Here is a 26,323-nt window from a genome sequence, read left to right as displayed (position 1 = left end):
TCCTACTAAGACTATGACACTCCTACATAGACCCTCAATTCATTTGAACAAGTCCTTCAGAACATTGAAAGTCACTTTTTATGAAATTGCACAAGCATATTTTTTGAGCCCGAAATTTGACAACGTATTAATACTTTTTTCGTAGGCAACCTAGATCAAAAATTACCTCTCTGTTAGAACCTATTAGGATTATGACACTCCTACATAGAGCCTCAATTCATTTGAACAAGTCCTTCACTACATTGAAAGTCACTTTTCATGAAATTACACAAGCTTATTTTTTGAGCCCGAAATTTGACAACGTATTGAGTACTTTTTTCGTAGGCCACCTAGATCAAAAATTACCTCTCTGTTAGAACCTACTAGGATGACGACACTCCTACATAGACCCTCAATTCATTTAAACAAGTCCTTCAGAACATTGAAAGTCACTTTTCATGAAATTACACAAGCTTATTTTTTGAGCCCGAAATTTGACAACGTATTGAGAACTTTTTTCGTAGGCCACCTGGATCAAAAATTACCTCTCTGTTAGATCCTACTAAGACTATGACACTCCTACATAGACCCTCAATTCATTTGAACAAGTCCTTCAGAACATTGAAAGTCACTTTTTATGAAATTGCACAAGCATATTTTTTGAGCCCGAAATTTGACAACGTATTAATACTTTTTTCGTAGGCAACCTAGATCAAAAATTACCTCTCTGTTAGAACCTATTAGGATTATGACACTCCTACATAGAGCCTCAATTCATTTGAACAAGTCCTTCACTACATTGAAAGTCACTTTTCATGAAATTACACAAGCTTATTTTTTGAGCCCGAAATTTGACAACGTATTGAGTACTTTTTTCGTAGGCCACCTAGATCAAAAATTACCTCTCTGTTAGAACCTACTAGGATGACGACACTCCTACATAGACCCTCAATTCATTTGAACAAGTCCTTCAGAACATTGAAAGTCACTTTTCATGAAATTACACAAGCTTATTTTTTGAGCCCGAAATTTGACAACGTATTGAGTACTTTTTTTCGTAGGCCACCTGGATCAAAAATTACCTCTCTGTTAGAACCTACTAAGATTTTGACACTCCTACATAGACCCTCAATTCATTTGAACAAGTCCTTCAGAACATTGAAAGTCACTTTTTATGAAATTGCACAAGCATATTTTTTGAGCCCGAAATTTGACAACGTATTAATACTTTTTTCGTAGGAAACCTAGATCAAAAATTACCTCTCTGTTAGAACCTACTAGGATTATGACACTCCTACATAGACCCTCAATTCATTTGAACAAGTCCTTCACTACATTGAAAGTCACCTTTCACGAAATTGCACAAGCAGATTTTTTGAGCCCGAAATTTGACAACGTATTGAGTACTTTTTTCGTAGGCCACCTAGATCAAAAATTACCTCTCTGTTAGAACCTACTAGGATAATGACACTCCTACATAGAGCCTCAATTCATTTGATCAAGTCCTTCACAATATTGAAAGTCACTTTTCATGAAATTGCACAAGCATATCTTTTGACCCCGAAATTTGACAACATATTGAGTACTTTTTTTGTAGGGCACCTAGATCAAAAATTACCTCTCTGTTAGAACCTACTAGGATTATGACACTCCTACTTAGAGCCTCAATTCATTTGAACAAGTACTTCACTACATTGAAAGTCACTTTTCATGAAATTACACAAGCTTATTTTTTGAGCCCGAAATTTGACAACGTATTGAGTACTTTTTTCGTAGGCCACCAAGATCAAAAATTACCTCTCTGTTAGAACCTACTAGGATGATGACACTCCTACATAGACCCTCAATTCATTTGACCAAGTCCTTCACAATATTGAAAGTCACTTTTCATGAAACTGCACAAGCATATCTTTTGACCCCGAAATTTGACAACGTATTGAGTACTTTTTTTGTAGGCCACCAAGATCAAAAATTACCTCTCTCTTAGAACCTACTAGGATGACGACACTCCTACATAGACCCTCAATTCATTTGAACAAGTCCTTCACAATATTGAAAGTCACTTTTCATGAAATTGCACAAGCATATCTTTTGACCCCGAAATTTGACAACGTATTGAGTACTTTTTTCGTAGGCCACCAAGATCAAAAATTACCTCTCTGTTAGAACCTACTAGGATGACGACACTCCTACATAGAGCCTCAATTCATTTGATCAAGTCCTTCACAATATTGAAAGTCACTTTTCATGAAATTGCACAAGCATATCTTTTGACCCCGAAATTTGACAACGTATTGAGTACTTTTTTTGTAGGCCACCTGGATCAAAAATTACCTCTCTGTTAGATCCTACTAAGACTATGACACTCCTACATAGACCCTCAATTCATTTGAACAAGTCCTTCAGAACATTGAAAGTCACTTTTTATGAAATTGCACAAGCATATTTTTTGAGCCCGAAATTTGACAACGTATTAATACTTTTTTCGTAGGCAACCTAGATCAAAAATTACCTCTCTGTTAGAACCTATTAGGATTATGACACTCCTACATAGAGCCTCAATTCATTTGAACAAGTCCTTCACTACATTGAAAGTCACTTTTCATGAAATTACACAAGCTTATTTTTTGAGCCCGAAATTTGACAACGTATTGAGTACTTTTTTCGTAGGCCACCTGGATCAAAAATTACCTCTCTGTTAGAACCTACTAAGACTATGACACTCCTACATAGACCCTCAATTCATTTGAACAAGTCCTTCAGAACATTGAAAGTCACTTTTTATGAAATTGCACAAGCATATTTTTTGAGCCCGAAATTTGACAACGTATTAATACTTTTTTCGTAGGAAACCTAGATCAAAAATTACCTCTCTGTTAGAACCTACTAAGATTATGACACTCCTACATAGACCCTCAATTCATTTGAACAAGTCCTTCACTACATTGAAAGTCACCTTTCACGAAATTGCACAAGCATATTTTTTGAGCCCGAAATTTGACAACGTATTGAGTACTTTTTTCGTAGGCCACCTAGATCAAAAATTACCTCTCTGTTAGAACCTACTAGGATAATGACACTCCTACATAGAGCCTCAATTCATTTGATCAAGTCCTTCACAATATTGAAAGTCACTTTTCATGAAATTGCACAAGCATATCTTTTGACCCCGAAATTTGACAACGTATTGAGTACTTTTTTTGTAGGCCACCTAGATCAAAAATTACCTCTCTGTTAGAACCTACTAGGATTATGACACTCCTACATAGAGCCTCAATTCATTTGAACAAGTCCTTCACTACATTGAAAGTCACTTTTCATGAAATTACACAAGCTTATTTTTTGAGCCCGAAATTTGACAACGTATTGGTACTTTTTCGTAGGCCACCAAGATCAAAAATTACCTCTCTGTTAGAACCTACTAGGATGACGACACTCCTACATAGACCCTCAATTCATTTGAACAAGTCCTTCACAATATTGAAAGTCACTTTTCATGAAATTGCACAAGCATATCTTTTGACCCCGAAATTTGACAACGTATTGAGTACTTTTTTCGTAGGCCACCTAGATCAAAAATTACCTCTCTGTTAGAACCTACTAGGATTATGACACTCCTAAGAAGAGCCTCAATTCATTTGAACAAGTCCTTCACTACATTGAAAGTCACTTTTCATGAAATTACACAAGCTTATTTTTTGAGCCCGAAATTTGACAACGTATTGAGTACTTTTTTCGTAGGCCACCTAGATCAAAAATTACCTCTCTGTTAGAACCTACTAGGATGACGACACTCCTAGATAGACCATCAATTCATTTGAACATGTCCTTCAGAACATTGAAAGTCACTTTTTATGAAATTGCACAAGCATATTTTTTGAGCCCGAAATTTGACAACGTATTAATACTTTTTTCGTAGGAAACCTAGATCAAAAATTACCTCTCTGTTAGAACCTACTAGGATTATGACACTCCTACATAGACCCTCAATTCATTTGAACAAGTCCTTCACTACATTGAAAGTCACCTTTCACGAAATTGCACAAGCATATTTTTTGAGCCCGAAATTTGACAACGTATTGAGTACTTTTTTCGTAGGCCACCTAGATCAAAAATTACCTCTCTGTTAGAACCTACTAGGATAATGACACTCCTACATAGAGCCTCAATTCATTTGATCAAGTCCTTCACAATATTGAAAGTCACTTTTCATGAAATTGCACAAGCATATCTTTTGACCCCGAAATTTGACAACGTATTGAGTACTTTTTTTGTAGGCCACCTAGATCAAAAATTACCTCTCTGTTAGATCCTACTAAGACTATGACACTCCTACATAGACCCTCAATTCATTTGAACAAGTCCTTCAGAACATTGAAAGTCACTTTTTATGAAATTGCACAAGCATATTTTTTGAGCCCGAAATTTGACAACGTATTAATACTTTTTTCGTAGGCAACCTAGATCAAAAATTACCTCTCTGTTAGAACCTATTAGGATTATGACACTCCTACATAGAGCCTCAATTCATTTGAACAAGTCCTTCACTACATTGAAAGTCACTTTTCATGAAATTACACAAGCTTATTTTTTGAGCCCGAAATTTGACAACGTATTGAGTACTTTTTTCGTAGGCCACCTGGATCAAAAATTACCTCTCTGTTAGAACCTACTAAGACTATGACACTCCTACATAGACCCTCAATTCATTTGAACAAGTCCTTCAGAACATTGAAAGTCACTTTTTATGAAATTGCACAAGCATATTTTTTGAGCCCGAAATTTGACAACGTATTAATACTTTTTTCGTAGGAAACCTAGATCAAAAATTACCTCTCTGTTAGAACCTACTAGGATTATGACACTCCTACATAGACCCTCAATTCATTTGAACAAGTCCTTCACTACATTGAAAGTCACCTTTCACGAAATTGCACAAGCATATTTTTTGAGCCCGAAATTTGACAACGTATTGAGTACTTTTTTCGTAGGCCACCTAGATCAAAAATTACCTCTCTGTTAGAACCTACTAGGATAATGACACTCCTACATAGAGCCTCAATTCATTTGATCAAGTCCTTCACAATATTGAAAGTCACTTTTATGAAATTGCACAAGCATATCTTTTGACCCCGAAATTTGACAACGTATTGAGTACTTTTTTTGTAGGCCACCTAGATCAAAAATTACCTCTCTGTTAGAACCTACTAGGATTATGACACTCCTACATAGAGCCTCAATTCATTTGAACAAGTCCTTCACTACATTGAAAGTCACTTTTCATGAAATTACACAAGCTTATTTTTTGAGCCCGAAATTTGACAACGTATTGGTACTTTTTTCGTAGGCCACCAAGATCAAAAATTACCTCTCTGTTAGAACCTACTAGGATGACGACACTCCTACATAGACCCTCAATTCATTTGAACAAGTCCTTCACAATATTGAAAGTCACTTTTCATGAAATTGCACAAGCATATCTTTTGACCCCGAAATTTGACAACGTATTGAGTACTTTTTTCGTAGGCCACCTAGATCAAAAATTACCTCTCTGTTAGAACCTACTAGGATTATGACACTCCTAAGAAGAGCCTCAATTCATTTGAACAAGTCCTTCACTACATTGAAAGTCACTTTTCATGAAATTACACAAGCTTATTTTTTGAGCCCGAAATTTGACAACGTATTGAGTACTTTTTTCGTAGGCCACCTAGATCAAAAATTACCTCTCTGTTAGAACCTACTAGGATGACGACACTCCTAGATAGACCATCAATTCATTTGAACATGTCCTTCAGAACATTGAAAGTCACTTTTTATGAAATTGCACAAGCATATTTTTTGAGCCCGAAATTTGACAACGTATTAATACTTTTTTCGTAGGCAACCTAGATCAAAAATTACCTCTCTGTTAGAACCTACTAGGATTATGACACTCCTACATAGACCCTCAATTCATTTGAACAAGTCCTTCACTACATTGAAAGTCACTTTTCACGAAATTGCACAAGCATATTTTTTGAGCCCGAAATTTGACAACGTATTGTACTTTTTTCGTAGGCCACCTAGATCAAAAATTACCTCTCTGTTAGAACCTACTAGGTTTATGACACTCCTACATAGAGCCTCAATTCATTTGAACAAGTCCTTCACTACATTGAAAGTCACTTTTCATGAAATTACACAAGCTTATTTTTTGAGCCCGAAATGTGACAACGTATTGAGTACTTTTTTCGTAGGCCACCTAGATCAAAAATTACCTCTCTGTTAGAACCTACTAAGATGACGACACTCCTACATAGACCCTCAATTCATTTGAACAAGTCCTTCACAATATTGAAAGTCACTTTTCATGAAATTGCACAAGCATATCTTTTGACCCCGAATTTTGACAACGTATTGACTACTTTTTTCGTAGGCCACCTAGATCAAAAATTACCTCTCTATTAGAACCTACTAGGATTATGACACTCCTACATAGAGCCTCAATTCATTTGAACAAGTCCTTCACTACATTGAAAGTCACTTCTCATGAAATTACACAAGCTTATTTTTTGAGCCCGAAATTTGACAACGTATTGAGTACTTTTTTCGTAGGCCACCTAGATCAAAAATTACCTCTCTGTTAGAACCTACTAAGACTATGACACTCCTACATAGACCCTCAATTCATTTGAACAAGTCCTTCAGAACATTGAAAGTCACTTTTTATGGAACTGCACAAGCATATTTTTTTGAGCCCGAAATTTGACAACGTATTGTACTTTTTTTTTATACCCCCTAGATCAAAAATTACCTCACTGTTAGAACCTACTAGGATTATGACACTCCTACATAGACCCTCAATTCATTTGAACAAGTCCTTCACTACATTGAAAGTCACTTTCTATAAAAATGCACAAGCATTTTTTGAGCACGAAATTTGACAACGTATTGAGTGCTTCTTTTGTATACCACCTGGGTCAAGAATTCTTTCACCCTCAGTCGGCACTCGGACAGTGGCACTCCTCCCTAGACCCTCAATTCATTCGAACAAGTCCTTGACTATATTGAAAGTCACTTATTATCAACCTGCACAAGCACATTTTTTGAGCCCGAAATTTGACAACGTATTGAGTACTTCTTTCATAGGCCACCTAGATCAATAATTAGCTCTCTGTTAGAACCTACTAGGATTATGACACTCCTACATAGACTCTCAAATCCTTTGAACAAGTCCTTGACTATCTTGAAAGTCACTTTTTATGAAACTGCACAAGCATATTTTTTTGAGCCCGAAATTTGACAACGTATTGAGTACTTTTTTCGTCGGCCACCTATATCAAAAATTACCTCTCTGTTAGCACCTACTAGGGTTATGACATTCCTACGTAGACCCTCAATTCATTTGAACAAGTCCTTCACTACATTGAAAGTCACTTTCTATGAAAATGCAGAAGCATATTTTTTTGAGCCCGAAATTTGACAACGTATTGTACTTTTTTTGTATACCACCTAGGCCAAAAATTCTTTCACTCTCAGACTGTACTCGGACAGTGGCACTCCTCCCTAGACCCTCAATTCATTCGAACAAGTCCTTGACTATATTGAAAGTCACTTATTATCAACCTGCACAAGCACATTTTTTGAGCCCGAAATTTGACAACGTATTGAGTACTTCTTTCATAGGCCACCTAGATCAATAATTAGCTCTCTGTTAGAACCTACTAGGATTATGACACTCCTACATAGACTCTCAAATCCTTTGAACAAGTCCTTGACTATCTTGAAAGTCACTTTTTATGAAACTGCACAAGCATATTTTTTTGAGCCCGAAATTTGACAACGTATTGAGTACTTTTTTCGTTGGCCACCTATATCAAAAATTACCTCTCTGTTAGCACCTACTAGGGTTATGACATTCCTACGTAGACCCTCAATTCATTTGAACAAGTCCTTCACTACATTGAAAGTCACTTTCTATGAAAATGCAGAAGCATATTTTTTTGAGCCCGAAATTTGACAACGTATTGTACTTTTTTTGTATACCACCTAGGCCAAAAATTCTTTCACTCTCAGACTGTACTCGGGCAGTGACACTCCTCCCTAGACCCTCAATTCATTCGAACAAGTCCTTGACTATATTGAAAGTCACTTATTATCAACCTGCACAAGCACATTTTTTGAGCCCGAAATTTGACAACGTATTGAGTACTTTTTTTTCATAGGCCACCTAGATCAATAATTAGCTCTCTGTTAGAACCTACTAGGATTATGACACTCCTACATAGACTCTCAAATCCTTTGAACAAGTCCTTGACTATCTTGAAAGTCACTTTTTATGAAACTGCACAAGCATATTTTTTTGAGCCCGAAATTTGACAACGTATTGAGTACTTTTTTCGTAGGCCACCTATATCAAAAATTACCTCTCTGTTAGCACCTACTAGGATTATGACACTCCTACGTAGACCCTCAATTCATTTGAACAAGTCCTTCACTACATTGAAAGTCACTTTTCATGAAATTACACAAGCTTATTTTTTGAGCCCGATATTTGACAACGTATTGAGTACTTTTTTCGTAGGCCACCTAGATCAAAAATTACCTCTCGGTTAGAACCTACTAGGATGACGACACTCCTACATAGACCCTCAATTCATTTGAACAAGTCCTTCAGAACATTGAAAGTCACTTTTCATGAAATTACACAAGCTTATTTTTTGAGCCCGAAATTTGACAACCTATTGAGTACTTTTTTCATAGGCCACCTAGATCAATAATTAGCTCTCTGTTAGAACCTACTAGGATTATGACACTCCTACATAGACTCTCAAATCCTTTGAACAAGTCCTTGACTATCTTGAAAGTCACTTTTTATGAAACTGGACAAGCATATTTTTTTGAGCCCGAAATTTGACAACGTATTGAGTACCTTTTTCGTAGGCCACCTAGATCAAAAATTACCTCTCTGTTAGAGCCTACTAAGACTATGACACTCCTACATAGACCCTCAATTCATTTGAACAAGTCCTTCACTACTTTGAAAGTCACTTTCTATAAAAATGCACAAGCATTTTTTGAGCACGAAATTTGACAACGTATTGAGTACTTCTTTTGTATACCACCTGGGTCAAGAATTCTTTCACCCTCAGACGGCACTCGGACAGTGGCACTCCTCCCTAGACCCTCAATTCATTCGAACAAGTTCTTGACTATATTGAAAGTCACTTATCAACCTGCACAAGCACATTTTTTGAGCCCGAAATTTGACAACATATTGAGTACTTTTTTCGTTGGCCACCTATATCAAAAATTACCTCTCTGTTAGCACCTACTAGGATTATGACACTCCTACGTAGACCCTCAATTCATTTGAACAAGTCCTTCACTACATTGAAAGTCACTTTTCATGAAATTATACAAGCTTATTTTTTGAGCCCGAAATTTGACAACGTATTGAGTACTATTTTCGTAGGCCACCTAGATCAAAAATTACCTCTCTGTTAGAACCTACTAGGATGACGACACTCCTACATAGACCCTCAATTCATTTGAACAAGTCCTTCAGAACATTGAAAGTCACTTTTTATGAAATTGCACAAGCATATTTTTTTGAGCCCGAAATTTGACAACGTATTAATACTTTTTTCGTAGGCAACCTAGATCAAAAATTACCTCTCTGTTAGAACGTACTAGGATTATGACACTCCTACATAGACCCTCAATTCATTTGAACAAGTCCTTCACTACATTGAAAGTCACTTTTCACGAAATTGCACAAGCATATTTTTTGAGCCCGAAATTTGACAACGTATTGTACTTTTTTCTTAGGCCACCTAGATCAAAAACTACCTCTGTTAGAAACTACTAGGATTATGACACTCCTACATAGAGCCTCAATTCATTTGAACAAGTCCTTCACTACATTGAAAGTCACTTTTCATGAAACTACACAAGCTTATTTTTTGAGCCCGAAATTTGACAACGTATTGAGTACTTTTTTCGTAGGCCACCTAGATCAAAAATTACCTCTCTGTTAGAACCTACTAGGATGACGACACTCCTACATAGACCCTCAAATCATTTGAACAAGTCCTTCACAATATTGAAAGTCACTTTTCATGAAATTGCACAAGCATATCTTTTGACCCCGAAATTTGACAACGTATTGAGTACTTTTTTCGTAGGCCACCTAGATCAAAAATTACCTCTGTTAGAATCTACTAGGATTATGACACTCCTACATAGAGCCTCATTTCATTTGAACAAGTCCTTCACTACATTGAAAGTCACTTTTCATTAAATTACACAAGCTTATTTTTTGAGCCCGAAATTTGACAACGTATTGAGTACTTTTTTCGTAGGCCACCTAGATCAAAAATTATCTCTCTGTTAGAACCTACTAAGACTATGACACTCCTACATAGACCCTCAATTCATTTGAACAAGTCCTTCACTACTTTGAAAGTCACTTTCTATAAAAATGCACAAGCATTTTTTGAGCACGAAATTTGACAACGTATTGAGTACTTCTTTTGTATACCACCTGGGTCAAGAATTCTTTCGCCCTCAGACGGCACTCGGACAGTGGCACTCCTCCCTAGACCCTCAATTCATTCGAACAAGTCCTTGACTATATTGAAAGTCACTTATTATCAACCTGCACAAGCACATTTTTTGAGCCCGAAATTTGACAACGTATTGAGTACTTTTTTCGTTGGCCACCTATATCAAAAATTACCTCTCTGTTAGCACCTACTAGGATTATGACACTCCTACGTAGACCCTCAATTCATTTGAACAAGTCCTTCACTACATTGAAAGTCACTTTTCATGAAATTATACAAGCTTATTTTTTGAGCCCGAAATTTGACAACGTATTGAGTACTATTTTCGTAGGCCACCTAGATCAAAAATTACCTCTCTGTTAGAACCTACTAGGATGACGACACTCCTACATAGACCCTCAATTCATTTGAACAAGTCCTTCAGAACATTGAAAGTCACTTTTTATGAAATTGCACAAGCATATTTTTTTGAGCCCGAAATTTGACAACGTATTAATACTTTTTTCGTAGGCAACCTAGATCAAAAATTACCTCTCTGTTAGAACGTACTAGGATTATGACACTCCTACATAGACCCTCAATTCATTTGAACAAGTCCTTCACTACATTGAAAGTCACTTTTCACGAAATTGCACAAGCATATTTTTTGAGCCCGAAATTTGACAACGTTTTGTACTTTTTTCTTAGGCCACCTAGATCAAAAACTACCTCTGTTAGAACCTACTAGGATTATGACACTCCTACATAGAGCCTCAATTCATTTGAACAAGTCCTTCACTACATTGAAAGTCACTTTTCATGAAACTACACAAGCTTATTTTTTGAGCCCGAAATTTGACAACGTATTGAGTACTTTTTTCGTAGGCCACCTAGATCAAAAATTACCTCTCTGTTAGAACCTACTAGGATGACGACACTCCTACATAGACCCTCAAATCATTTGAACAAGTCCTTCACAATATTGAAAGTCACTTTTCATGAAATTGCACAAGCATATCTTTTGACCCCGAAATTTGACAACGTATTGAGTACTTTTTTCGTAGGCCACCTAGATCAAAAATTACATCTCTGTTAGAATCTACTAGGATTATGACACTCCTACATAGAGCCTCAATTCATTTGAACAAGTCCTTCACTACATTGAAAGTCACTTTTCATTAAATTACACAAGCTTATTTTTTGAGCCCGAAATTTGACAACGTATTGAGTACTTTTTTCGTAGGCCACCTAGATCAAAAATTATCTCTCTGTTAGAACCTACTAGGATGACGACACTCCTACATAGACCCTCAATTCATTTGAACAAGTCCTTCAGAACATTGAAAGTCACTTTTTATGAAATTGCACAAGCATATTTTTTGAGCCCGAAATCTGACAACGTATTAATACTTTTTTCGTAGGCAACCTAGATCAAAAATTTCCTCTCGGTTAGAACCTACTAGGATTATGACACTCCTACATAGACCCTCAATTCATTTGAACAAGTCCTTCACTACATTGAAAGTCACTTTTCACGAAATTGCACAAGCGTATTTTTTGAGCCCGAAATTTGACAACGTATTGAGTACTTTTTTCGTAGGCCACCTAGATCAAAAATTACCTCTGTTAGAACCTACTAGGTTTACGACACTCCTACATAGAGCCTCAATTCATTTGAACAAGTCCTTCACTATATTGAAAGTCACTTTTCATGAAATTACACAAGCTTATTTTTTGAGCCCGAAATTTGACAACGTATTGAGTACTTTTTTCGTAGGCCACCTAGATCAAAAATTACCTCTCTGTTAGAACCTACTAGGATGACGGCACTCCTACATAGACCCTCAATTCATTTGAACAAGTCCTTCACTACATTGAAAGTCACTTTTCATGAAACTACACAAGCTTATTTTTTGAGCCCGAAATTTGACAACGTATTGAGTACTTTTTTCGTAGGCCACCTAGATCAAAAATTACCTCTCTGTTAGAACCTACTAGGATGACGACACTCCTACATAGACCCTCAAATCATTTGAACAAGTCCTTCACAATATTGAAAGTCACTTTTCATGAAATTGCACAAGCATATCTTTTGACCCCGAAATTTGACAACGTATTGAGTACTTTTTTCGTAGGCCACCTAGATCAAAAATTACCTCTCTGTTAGAATCTACTAGGATTATGACACTCCTACATAGAGCCTCAATTCATTTGAACAAGTCCTTCACTACATTGAAAGTCACTTTTCATTAAATTACACAAGCTTATTTTTTGAGCCCGAAATTTGACAACGTATTGAGTACTTTTTTCGTAGGCCACCTAGATCAAAAATTATCTCTCTGTTAGAACCTACTAGGATGACGACACTCCTACATAGACCCTCAATTCATTTGAACAAGTCCTTCAGAACATTGAAAGTCACTTTTTATGAAATTGCACAAGCATATTTTTTGAGCCCGAAATCTGACAACGTATTAATACTTTTTTCGTAGGCAACCTAGATCAAAAATTTCCTCTCGGTTAGAACCTACTAGGATTATGACACTCCTACATAGACCCTCAATTCATTTGAACAAGTCCTTCACTACATTGAAAGTCACTTTTCACGAAATTGCACAAGCGTATTTTTTGAGCCCGAAATTTGACAACGTATTGAGTACTTTTTTCGTAGGCCACCTAGATCAAAAATTACCTCTGTTAGAACCTACTAGGTTTACGACACTCCTACATAGAGCCTCAATTCATTTGAACAAGTCCTTCACTATATTGAAAGTCACTTTTCATGAAATTACACAAGCTTATTTTTTGAGCCCGAAATTTCACAACGTATTGAGTACTTTTTTCGTAGGCCACCTAGATCAAAAATTACCTCTCTGTTAGAACCTACTAGGATGACGGCACTCCTACATAGACCCTCAATTCATTTGAACAAGTCCTTCACAATATTGAAAGTCACTTTTCATGAAATTGCACAAGCATATCTTTTGACCCCGAAATTTGACAACGTATTGAGTACTTTTTTCGTAGGCCACCTAGATCAAAAATTAACTCTCTGTTAGAACCTACTAAGACTATGACACTCCTACATAGACCCTCAATTCATTTGAACAAGTCCTTCAGAACATTGAAAGTCACTTTTTATGAAACTGCACAAGCATATTTTTTTGAGCCCGAAATTTGACAACGTATTGAGTACTTTTTTGTATACCCCCTAGATCAAAAATGACCTCACTGTTAGAACCTACTAGGATTATGACACTCCTACATAGGCCCTCAATTCATTTGAACAAGTCCTTCACTACATTGAAAGTCACTTTCTATAAAAATGCACAAGCATTTTTTGAGCACGAAATTTGACAACGTATTGAGTACTTCTTTTGTATACCACCTGGGTCAAGAATTCTTTCACCCTCAGACGGCACTCGGACAGTGGCACTCCTCCCTAGACCCTCAATTCATTCGAACAAGTCCTTGACTATATTGAAAGTCAATTATTATCAACCTGCACAAGCACATTTTTGAGCCCGAAATTTGACAACGTATTGAGTACTTTTTTCATAGGCCACCTAGATCAATAATTAGCTCTCTGTTAGAACCTAATAGGATTATGACACTCCTACATAGTTTCTCAAATCTTTTGAACAAGTCCTTGACTATCTTGAAAGTCACTTTTTATGATACTGCACAAGCATATTTTTTTGAGCCCGAAATTTGACAACGTATTGAGTACATTTTTCGTTGGCCACCTATATCAAAAATTACCTATCTGTTAGCACCTACTAGGATTATGACACTCCTACGTAGACCCTCAATTCATTTGAACAAGTCCTTCACTACATTGAAAGTCACTTTCTATGAAAATGCACAAGCATATTTTTTTGAGCCCGAAATTTGACAACGTATTGAGTACTTTTTTTGTATACCACCTAAGCCAAAAATTCTTTCACCCTCAGACTGTACTCGGGCAGTGACACTCCTCCCTAGACCCTCAATTGATTCGAACAAGTCTTTGACTATATTGAAAGTCACTTATTATCAAACTGCACAAACACATTTTTTGAGCCCGAAATTTGACAACGTATTGACTACTTTTTTCATAGGCCACCTAGTTCAATAAATAGCTCTCTGTTAGAACCTACTAGGATTATGACACTCCTACATAGACCCTCAATTCCTTTGAACAAGTCCTTGACTATATTGAAAGTCACTCACTACTACTGTTACCACTATACCAGACCGAGCACGACAACACGAGTATTGGTTCGTTCCTTCACCTTTTCTTATAGTACAAAGCCCAAATATGCGTGAAGAACATTCTGTGCTGAACACAGTACAGTGTGAGCTAAACTACTCAGAACTTTTACTTGCTATCTGAGTGCAACACTTTGCACTCCAACTCAACACGATTCGAAGCTAAAAATAGGCATATTTTCCAGTTATGAGGTAAAATTTGAGTTTATAACTCACGTTTCACAATCCTTGGTGTTGCAATTCTTCACGAAGAGAATGAATTTTCTTTACAATCAATCTGAAATAATGAAATGCTTCAATATGGAAGTTTAAAATGGTCATCAAGGTACTGTTTCTCTCCTCAGGAGGTCAATGTGGGGTCAAGTTTCCTGGCCAATTTCTCAAAAACGGCTGAACAAAAACAAACGCCCTTAGTACCGTTTGTAGCACGGCTTGAGACACGCTTCATATTAAAAAATGAGCCCAATCGGTGATTTCTTCAAGAAGTTCTAGCAAAAATAAGGTACCGTACCAAATGACCCCAGAGCAGAGATACAGCACATTCAGAGCTAAAATTGACCTTCTCAACTACATAAAATGAGGTGTAAAATATATATGGAGACAATTTCCATTACAAATGGAGTTCAATGAGCCTATTTTTGAAGTCAAAGTAATGAATTTCAACATTTCACATGTAGAAACGTGAAACGTACTAGTCACTTCGTGGACAAAATGACCGTATGTTTCTTGGCCAATTTCTCAAAAACGGCTGAAAGAAACAAAACGCTATTTACAGGGATTCAAGTACGGCTCAAGCTGAGTTCAAATCAACAAACAGACCGAAAATCGGTTCACTCTACGAGGAGATATTCCAACATCAAGGTACCGTACCAATTGGCCAAAATGACCCATTTCGGTTCCTGTTTCTGTACTATAACCGATAACCACTCATTATCACTCATTATAACCACCTGTAAAATATATATGGGGACAATCCACATTATCAAGCGAGTCTAACGAACTAATTGTCGAGCCTAAATGAGCTAGTTTTAGTGGTCTAACATGTATGTACAGGGAAAGTACCGGACACGAATAGGTCAAAAAGGGGGTATGTGTCCTGGCCAATTTCTCGAAAACGGCTGAAAGAAACAAAACGCCATTTACAGGGATTCAAGTACGGCTTACGCTGAGTTCAAATGAACAAACAGATCAAAAATCGGTTCACTCTACGAGGAGATGTTCCAACATAAAGGTACCGTACCAAATGTCAAAATTGACCAAGTACGGCTCATGTTTCGCTAAAATTCACCATCTGGACTACATAAAACTGCATACAAAATATATATGGGGAGACTCCCACAAAACGCCATTTACAGGGATTCAAGTACGGCTCACGCTGAGTTCAAATCAACAAACAGATCAAAAATCGGTTCACTCTACGAGGAGATGTTCCAACATAAAGGTACCGTACCAAATGTCAAAATTGACCAAGTACGGCTCATGTTTCGCTAAAATGCACCATCTTGACTACATAAAACTGCATACAAAATATATATGGGAAGACTCCCCACTAACTGAGGATTTCAAAACACTCAACTTTCATAATATAGTTCAAAGCTTCAAGGTGTCACTGGTGTCAACGGGGTCACCCGCTGGTGTCAACCGCTTCTGGGGCTAAAATCGAGGGCAAGTTTACTGGCCAATTTCTCTAAAACGGCTGAACCAAAATAAACGCCCTTAGTACTGTTTGTAGCACTGCTTGAGATACGCATCATATTAAAAATGAGCACAATCGGTACATTCTTCAAGGAGTTATAGCAATTATAAGGTACCGTACCAGATGCCCAAAAAAGCGAGGTGACCGCTCTGCAGAGTCAAAATTGACCATCTCAACTACAAAAAATACTATATAAACTATATATGGGGATACTCCCCACTAACTGAGGATTCTAAAACACTAACACTTGTTGGGTAAATCGCGCGTTTTGTTGTACCGAAATTTGGGTCACCCAGAATAGCCCGAAAGTTCGGCCTATTTCAACTTTGAATATTAATAACTTTTTGATTAGGCCGATTTGGGAAACCAACCAAACACAGCAAGCAAGAGGGGTTCAGTGCTAACAAAATGCGACCACTCCCGTTTGATTTGGTTCAGTACTTCAGAAGATATTAACGAAATACTGTTCTGTACCCAATTTTTTGGGCTAAAATCGAAGCCCAAGATCTCCGTAACCGACGTAAAACAACGTGAAACAGCGTTCCCAGCGTATTTGTGGGGGTAATTCTGGTCCACTTCCACGTTCTAGGTCACGGCAAACCTTCATGGTGAGGTGGGAAAAAATTTCCCACCTCACCATGAAGGTTATGGTGTTTTGTGTGTTTTGACATAAAACAACATCAACAGAAATTTGATGAAATCGTGAAAAAAGAAAAATTGTTGAATTAACCCCATTATTTGATTTCATTAGCTTGAACAACTTAAATGGTGTCTAGAAAACACAAAACGCACGCCCAAAAACTTGTTCAATTGCTCAAAACAACACTCAACCATAAAATTTGAGATTAGATTTGCTTTTCCGCACTCATTAGTGAATAACAGTTCTAAAGAATATTTCCAGTGACTGTGACTAGCCTTTTCAGAGAAGAGCGTCTTAATAGCAAGAGATCAAGCCAATAATCACTCGCTTTGGTCAAAAATTCAATGAGAAATTCGAAAAAGTACAAAACATTAAGTTCCTTTCTCAATGTGATAAAAACAATTTCTTTCCTCCAGTTTTTTTATTAAGCCGACGCGAGAAACCTATAAACACTGTATACACGGAGGGTTTAGGAAAAACAAAATGCGCAAATGCCCGTCACAGTAGTTTTGGAGAAATCGTCAAACACATGAAGCATACCTCTGACTTCTAGACCCCCAAATTCTCGCAAAATTATGCAAAACGACTAAAAACGGTACCAATCGGACACTTCAGAACGCAATTCTAATCCACTGAGTGGTTACTGAACACCCAAGACACCCACTGCGAAGTGGGAAACAATTCCCACCTCGCCCTAGAGGCCAGGTTATTTTGTGTGTTTTGATAAAAAAGACAAAAGACCTCTAACTAGAAGTTCTTGATTTTACAAAGAATGAAAAATTGATGATTTCCCAAAAACTAAATTTTGGAAAACTTCAGGGACTGAAACAAAGCCAAAACAACAAAATTTGCAAGCAACAATAACCAATTTATATGAAAAACTATATCAGAACTGAAAAACAATTTAAAAAAAAAATTTTTTTTGTAATTTTTAAGGTTTACAGCTTAATAGCGTTCTGAGCAGGCCAATTTAGACACAAATTCAAAAACGCAGACATTTGATAACATTACACAAAAAATGCAACTATGCTTGGCCAATTTGGCAAAGTAGTTCAGGAAAAATTGTCAGAAACAATGAGCGTGCCCTCAAATATGTAAATTTTTGTGTCATTTTTTCCAAAGTTAAACATTAATATCTTTTTGATTAGGGCAACTTGAGAAACCAATGAGCACTGCAAGCAATAAAGGTTCAAGGTCAACAAAACGCAACAATGCCCGTACTATTTGGTACAGTAGTTTCGAAGAAATCATAAAACACATGAAGCGAACCCCGATTTCTGGGCTATTGGGAGACCCCCAAATTCTCGCAAAATTATGCAAAACGACTAAAATCTGTGCCGCTCGGACACTTCTGAACGCAATTCCAGTCCACTTTGTATTTACTGAACACCCAAGATCTCCACTAAGGAGTGGGAAAAAATTCCCAACTCGCCCTAAAGGCCAGGTGGTTTTGTGTGTTTTGATAAAAAAAGATTTCATGATTTCGCAAAGAGTGAAAAATTGATGATTTCCCAAAAACTAAGTTTCGAAAAACGTCAGGGACCGAAACAAAGCCAAAATAACACAATTTGCAGGCAACAATAACCAATTTAGAAGAGAAACTACATCAGAACTGAAAAACAATAAAAATATAATTCTTTTTTAAATTTTAAAGATTTACAGCTTCCTAACGTCCTGAGCAGGCCAATTTAGATACCAATTCAAGACCGTAAACACTGAAAAAACCTACATTCAACAAAACGATACTATGCCTGGCCAAATTGGCAGAGTAGTTCAAGAAAAATAGTCAGAAACAATAAGCGAGCCCCAAAAAAATTAAGGTTTACTTCAACTTTTTCAAGTTTAAACATTAGTAACTTGTTTATTAGGCCGAGTTGGGAAACCAACTAAACACTGCAAACAAAGTCATTCAGTGTTCATCAAAAAAGACAATGTCCGTTCAATCTGGTACAGTAGTTTTGGAGAAATCGTCAAACTCATGAAGCGTACCCGCGAATTTTGGGCTAATGGGAGACACCAACTTCTCAAACAATTGAGCAGAACGGCTGAAAACGGTGCAACGTGGACAATTCTGAACGTAATTGAAATCCACTTAGTAGTTATGGACACCCAAGACCACTACTGTGAACTGAGAGAAAATTCCCACCTCGCCCTTGAGGCCGGTGTCTTTTGTGTGATTTGACAAAAAAAGATTTCGAACAAGAGTTATTAAAAACAGCATAGAACCGAAATGCCATATTTTTGAAACAGTTTTTTTCTTTCTATGAGATGACTTTAAGATTGGTTGAACGAATCAATATATCGTTTTTACATTTAGTTTGTTGTGGTACATTGCAAAATATCAGAAATAAAAAACTCCGACTGTTGCTTTCTCTTTGTCCCAAAAAGAAGCATTACCTAGCATAAGATCAAAAACGAAGTTAATGTTTGATTTGCCAGAAAGCCAAGGTTGATTTTCTTACATGAAGATTGAACAATAAATCGAATAAAAGAAGAACAAAATATGAATTTTCAAAAACACCGATTTTTTTTTAATGAAAACACTTCAAGGACATTAACACTAATAGCTATCAACTGAAGGCATCATGGGTTAATTTAAATCTCCTTAGGAAGATAATTAGACTTCAAATTAATTGGAATTTTTTTACGACAACAAAAACATGCTAAATTACGGACAGGATCATTAACAAAAAGTCCCAACTGTTTGCTTCTCTAAAAATAATTTGTTTTAATGAAAGATGAGAAAAATATTGAAATATTTCTGTTTTTTATTAGGTAAATTGAACTTTAAAAAGACGGATTTGATTGCCTCGAGTAATTTCTATTTATTTGTCGGAAAGTTGTATGTGAGTTCAAAATCTTGCAAGAATCTTGCAAGATTCTTGCAAGATTTCACATTCAAAAGGCGTTGACGAAAAAAGTCATTTATTTTCAGTTTTGCTGATCAAGAATTCTGATATCAGTCATGATATTTGGTTTTCAGTTAGTTTTAGCTACCAAAAACAGATAAATATTTTTTCCGGAATTCAAAATCTTGCAAGATTCATGCAAGATTCTTGCAAGATTTTGAATCCTGGCTATTTTTTTTTTCATTGAATTAGGCTTCGTAACTTGTTCAGTAAAGAAAAACTTGCTTCAAAGATGTTTCCTAAAACACTTGTACCCAGATTTATTTTTTGGCCTTGATTGATATCTTGCAAGATTCTTGCAAGAATCTTGCAAGTTTTGAATCATCTTGCAAGATTCTTGCAAGATTTGAATCCGCTCATCACTAGGGAGTACTATGGCTAAAAAGGCCGATTGTGATACTAGATTTTATAGAATTACAACGAAGCTATTAATATCAATTGAAATAGTTATGATAACCAAGTTAATGGTCGATTGAATTATATTTTGCGACAAATAAATTGGCTACGCAAGACTGTATTTTGTAGCTCCCAATGGAGGAGGAAGTGGCAACGGAGGAGATGGGCCTGGATCTGGAGGTAGTGGTGGTGGTGGTGGAGGAACGGCAGCTGCTAACAACCTCCAGCAGTGGTCCAATCTGGAGCTGCCACAAAGTTCGTGCCCATCCTCACGTCTATGAAACCACATACACTTTGAACAATCAATGAATCATCCTTTCAACTTTTTCTCAGTCTTTCAAACCCCATTCACCTTAGTCGTTTTTGAAAAGAAATTTGAAGCAACTATTTCAGCCGCATATGTCTTCTGTTACGCACAATTTTGGCTTGAACGATTTCACTTTGCCAAGCTTGATTTCTTACTTTTTGTTTAATTAATTGCTCTCAAACGCAGTTTGCAGCAATTATATTAGCACTGTTGGTCTTTTTTAATGCAATTTTTTGCTTGACCGATTTTTTGTCTGACCCATTTGACTTTTCGTCCTCAAAAGCGGGGTGAACAGGTAGCGCCCAGAGGGCATTAAAAGCTCTTAGAGCCCTTCAAATCTCCAAGTATGCAATTAGCATAAACTGTTTGGAGGACTTATACTTATGGTGTGAAGGGCGACCCCCGCGTAGAGGTTGACCCCCGCCCCACAGCCCCCCCTCACTCACAAGCCCCCCCCCTAATCCACACCCCTGCACATCATTCAGGCCGTAAGGTCACCGTGCAGGCAAAGACCTTGCCAACTGTTGCCCCCATCAACCCCCCCCCCCCCCCCGATGCACCCCTCCCCGCTGCGGTCACCTCACGCCCCGTCAATTAAGCTAAAACTAGCCTCACTAAACTGTACCTACCTACTGACGAAGACCACCGCTCGCCGGTCGTTTGAGAGGAATTCGCTCGACGTTAGTCGGTTATGTTTAATAGCCGCCGTCAGCCTCTCAAAGGCTATTCTTTGGCGCTCTCCTTTTTACGACTCGAAGAGGAATTTTGATGTTCTGCAGGTTTTTGTGGACTTGAAGCGGAGTGTCGGCATTCTACAGGTTTTTACGACTCAAAGAGGTGTATTAATATAGGTTTTTACTGCTCGAAGAGAAGTATTGCTACTCCACGTTTTTCTACTAGAAGTATCGGAGTGTTGGTATTCTGCAGGTTTTTCTTAGCTGAAGCAAGTTTGTTCATTACTTGAACTTTGACTTTGTTTTCGAACATTGACTTTTTAATAGCCGCAAAATGATGGCTGTGGCTATTATTGGCCTTCTTCGAAGCAATTATTATTAGCCGCCCTCATCTTCTCAGCCGGCTATTATAGCGCTCCTATTTTTTTTTTACTTCGTCGAATAAAAAAATGTTTCGCTTTACCTCATTTTGCCGCCTTTTCAACATTTTGCGTGAAATCTTTTTGACTTCTCTAGGCTAGTTTCTCTCTTCTCTCATTCTGCTAAAAGTGATTTTGAACATCAGTTGCTCAGCAAAGCAATTCAAAATGAACAGAGTCAGTATAAAAAATTGAAGTCAGATGTAGAAACGGGATAAACCCATGAAGCCCAATTTTAGATGCCCGCTATTTGAACGTCGTTCCTATAAGTCTTATTTACCATCTCTAATGCTTATTGTTATTGATGGTAGCCCCTGTAGCCTCTCTCTAAAACAGAAGTATGGTCAACCACGAAATGCCATCAAAATAAATCGGACTTAAAAAAATGTTTTTGTACAAAAATCTTTTTTTTTCAATATCTTCTGTTATTTCAATCCCAATCATGCTTATTGGAATCAACGGCGGCTATTTTCCGGCAATCTGCCGGGTATGTTTGTAAACGTGTTCGTCTTTTTTATGCAAAAATTTTGCTTTGACCAATTTTCCGTTTTTCTGGAACGTTCTGTGACTTCTGAAGTGACTTTTTCTAGCTTCACTTTATTCTGAAATGAACTTTGTTGCTAATATAAAAGTGATTTTTAGATGTTGAGTAACGACGTGGTTGTAGCCGAGTGGTTAAGATGTCTGACTGCTATCCTGGGGGGTGCGGTTTCGAACTCCTATCAGGTCTGACTTTTTTTCGCCCAAGAACATTTCTGAGCTACACTCCTAAATTAAATTGCACCCGACTGTCGTTCGAGAGCAGTTAATCTGACGTTAGTTGATTTTTTTTATTTCATCGGCAATATTTTTGATAGGGTCATAGGACGTCACATTCACTTCAAATGTGCTTTTCTCATTCGTGGATGCATTTTCATCTGAATTGCGTGCGTAGCGTCATTTTTCACTCTCAGTGGAGAGTTTCATTCATTTGCGTGAATTTTTTTTGGTCATGCATGACTTAACATCACTCTTAAAATGACTTCCTCGATCTGAAATTGACTTTTTTTACTTAAATTCAAAGAGATGAAGTCAAGCGAGTGCTAGCTACTAATTGATGGTTAAGGTCATTTGAGAGCAGCTAATAGAAGTAGCAATAATTTAAACAGATTCTTAATTAAAATACAAGTTCTCAGCATTTAATAAAAAATTGCATTCTTTTTGTACTATCTTTTTGAGACTGCAGATCCACGAAGCAGTTGCGGCTATTTTCTGGCAAGCTGCCAGCTAAATTGTTTTAGAAATTATACTTCTGATTTAGAACGTTGGACGTAGAGTAACTTAACTTAGTTACTAATACAGTGTTTGTTTCGAGCTGTACTACTTCCCCCCTACATACCCCCTCAACGGCACCTGTTTACCCGTTCCACCTACATACATACCCCCGCATCTACCTTCTGGACTGTCCTCCCACCTTACCTCCCTGTACTTACTCACCTGTCAACCCGAGTCCATCCATCCTCCATTTACTCCCAGCTATACCCCCACAAATAATATTAGGCATTTAACATTTGTTTTTGCTTTGCTTATGCCCATTTAAGTTTATTAATTTGAGTTAGTATTCTACCGGCAACGTTTTTTAGCTGAAGCAAGCAGGACTTGAATTTTGTCTTCTTTCTTTTCGGAGCATTGTGTAATCCTTTCTTTCACGCATTGAATTATGCAATGTATTGAATAGGTCAAAAGAACGGTGAAAGAGCAAAATCAAAAGAAACGGGATAAACCGATAAAGACCGGTCATTAAGTCATAGTGCACTAGGTTATAGAAGTTCATTGGAGCAATTACCAGCTGACATTACTATCAAGCCTAATAGCTTTAAATTTTGAAGCTGAATTAAATATATATAGTCGAGTTCTGTCGATTTCTATCTCTTCTTTTTTCATTTTCTGTTGCAATCCTCCTGATGTGCGTCAAGCGCCACGTCTTCGGTTATTTTCCGACAATCTGCCCGCTATGTTTAGTCTGTCCATTTTCTGTTTCAATCCCAAAAGAAGTCAAGGGAGTCATCGGTAGCTATTTTTATGCCCCCGGTTGACGTTCGAGAGCAGTTCGTCCGATATTTTGTCAGTAGTTTCCTCCATGGTTTTTTTTCACATTTCAAATGGATTAGTAAAATCATCAAGCAGTTTCTTTCAGTTTGTATTCTTTTAGTCTTGAAGTTTGTAGTAATTAATAGCCGCCCTCATCTTCTCAGCCGGCTATTATAGCGCTCCTATTTTTTTTTTACTTCGTCGAATAAAAAAATGTTTCGCTTTACCTCATTTTGCCGCCTTTTCAACATTTTGCGTGAAATCTTTTTGACTTCTCTAGGCTAGTTTCTCTCTTCTCTCATTCTGCTAAAAGTGATTTTGAACATCAGTTGCTCAGCAAAGCAATTCAAAATGAACAGAGTTAGTACAAAAATGGATGTCAGAAATAGAAACGGGTTAAACCCATAAAGCCCAATTTTAGATGCCCGCTATTTGAACGTCGTTCCTATAAGTCTTATTTACCATCTCTAATGCTTATTGTTATTGATAGGAGCCCCTGTAGCCTCTCTCTAAGAAACAGAAGTATGTTCAACTACGAAATGCCATCAGAATAAATCGGACTTAAAAAAATGTTTTTGTACAAAAATCTTTTTTTTTCAATATCTTCTGTTATTTCAATCCCAATCATGCTTATTTGAATCAACGGCGGCTATTTTCCGGCAATCTGCCGGGTATGTTTCTTAGTCCTGCTAGTCTTTTAAATGCATTTTTTGTACTGTCGGTTTTTCGGTTGATCGTTTTCCGATTGAGCAACAAATTTCGTGACATTTTTTGTGACTGAAATGGTATGAACTGGTAAAGGCATTCAGTTAGTAATTCTCTAAAATTCGAACTAGTCTAAGTGCGATTCGCTGAAACTGCTAAGAAATTAATGGTGGGACGAGTAGATGGTTTTTTTTGGGAGGTTATGGCCAACCCCCCGCCCGCATCTTCATCTGCCCCCACCTCAATGTGTAAAAGGATAAACTTAGGTCTAATGGGATTCTTGGGGTTTGGATATCCATCTTCCCCCACCCTCGTCCCCCTCCACCTCGTTTTTACGGATTCAGTTATCAGACTGGATGAGATCTTAGATGCGTATTTTTTTGCTGTGGGAATTGGAATAGCATGCCAAGTCTATTGTTTGCCAAGTTAATAAGCTAATCTGCCGATTGCCCTTGCTCAATTTTCGAAAAGTTTTTGTATTGATTATTCGAGCTATTTCTAGCCCATGGCTGCGTGGCAATATTCTCATAACCTTCCTTTTAATTAGGATACCGATTGAAGACTCTATCTGCATAGTGAAATTTGGTGTGTGAAGATATCTTAAGTATAGAAACTACGTACATCACCATCCATAATTTCACTGTGCAGCCTGTAATTAGCATAAATATAATATAAAAAGTCTAATAAGTTTGTAATGCTTTTATGCCGGCTAAAGAAGTATTGAAATCTCAACGCTAATTTGGTGTCCAAGGTGGTAAATTGATTAAACTTAATATTCTGCATAAAATTCTCTGTATCGTCTACCATCTGAATTTAAATCTAATCTAATCTAATTTTTCTGTTCGGCTGTGTTGTGAGGGTTTCCAATACAAAGTTATACGCTCGATATGCTGTACATAATGCTGCACTTTAACAAAGAAATGAACAGTTGGAGGAATTCGAGCTAATGATTTTTACTTTTTGCTCATATGTGTGCGTTGCAGTTCCAACTGATTTCGGCGGAAACAACTCAAATAACAACAGTGGGGGAGGAGGCCAAGGGGTTCCACCGAGTGGCAATGCAGGAGCAGGCGCTGGAAATGGATCGGGCAGTGGATCTTTGGACATGGACGATTTGGAGGCTAGGCTCAATAGACTCAAGGGATTGTAGCCCTTCTCTCTCTCTCATTTTTCCCACCTTGCTGTAAATCTTTATATTCCGATACTAATTGAACTTGTGTTCTTGGCACTTCTGTTATTGGTTATGTTGAATTCTTTCTCTCCCATTAGCCAATGATATGCTAGCATCAGGTCGATCAAATATTACTTCGTTTTAAAATGCTTAATTTTCTGGATGAAAAATACTGAACGATTAATGTTACTGAAGTTAACGGACATCTAAAAGTAGCTAAATGGATCCAAAGCACCTTGCTGGCTGTTTTTTTTAAAATCGAGAACAAGTACTTCTAAGGTATAGGAGACCTCGATCTAATTAAATTATTGGCGTACTTTACATGAAAATGTTGAGATCTGGTGCTATTGAGTTGTGGCACTGTTGTAAGTTTCGATCAATACCTTGAACGTCTTGGTTGTTCTGAGATGTGAAAAGTGTAGTTATGAATTGAATCCTCTCTTGTCTGACATATTGCGGATCTTAAACATACTTGTGTAAGCCTTTTGTCGTGACTACATATAGCTTACAAAGAGAATCATTAATTGAAATATGTAGATTAGCTATTTTCCCATGCAAAATAGATATAATTTATTTT

General features: G+C 37.1%; 1 protein-coding gene across 1 annotated transcript in view; it reads left to right on the top strand.

The window, feature by feature from the left end:
• LOC142337687 (uncharacterized) overlaps nt 1-25,875 on the top strand; it is a 114,720-nt gene extending 88,845 nt beyond the window's left edge. The window contains exons 9-10 of the mRNA XM_075387129.1: nt 20,530-20,655; nt 25,559-25,875. Coding sequence (XP_075243244.1) covers nt 20,530-20,655; nt 25,559-25,725 — 293 coding nt within the window. The 3' untranslated portion in view covers nt 25,726-25,875. The remainder of the gene's footprint in view (nt 1-20,529; nt 20,656-25,558) is intronic.
• Nucleotides 25,876-26,323: the final 448 nt, after the last annotated feature.

This window comes from Convolutriloba macropyga, chromosome 4 (genome assembly GCF_964194025.1).
Source record: "Convolutriloba macropyga chromosome 4, txConMacr16.3, whole genome shotgun sequence".
Classification (NCBI taxonomy): domain Eukaryota; kingdom Metazoa; phylum Xenacoelomorpha; order Acoela; family Convolutidae; genus Convolutriloba; species Convolutriloba macropyga.
This window is presented reverse-complemented; position numbering and strand designations above follow the sequence as displayed.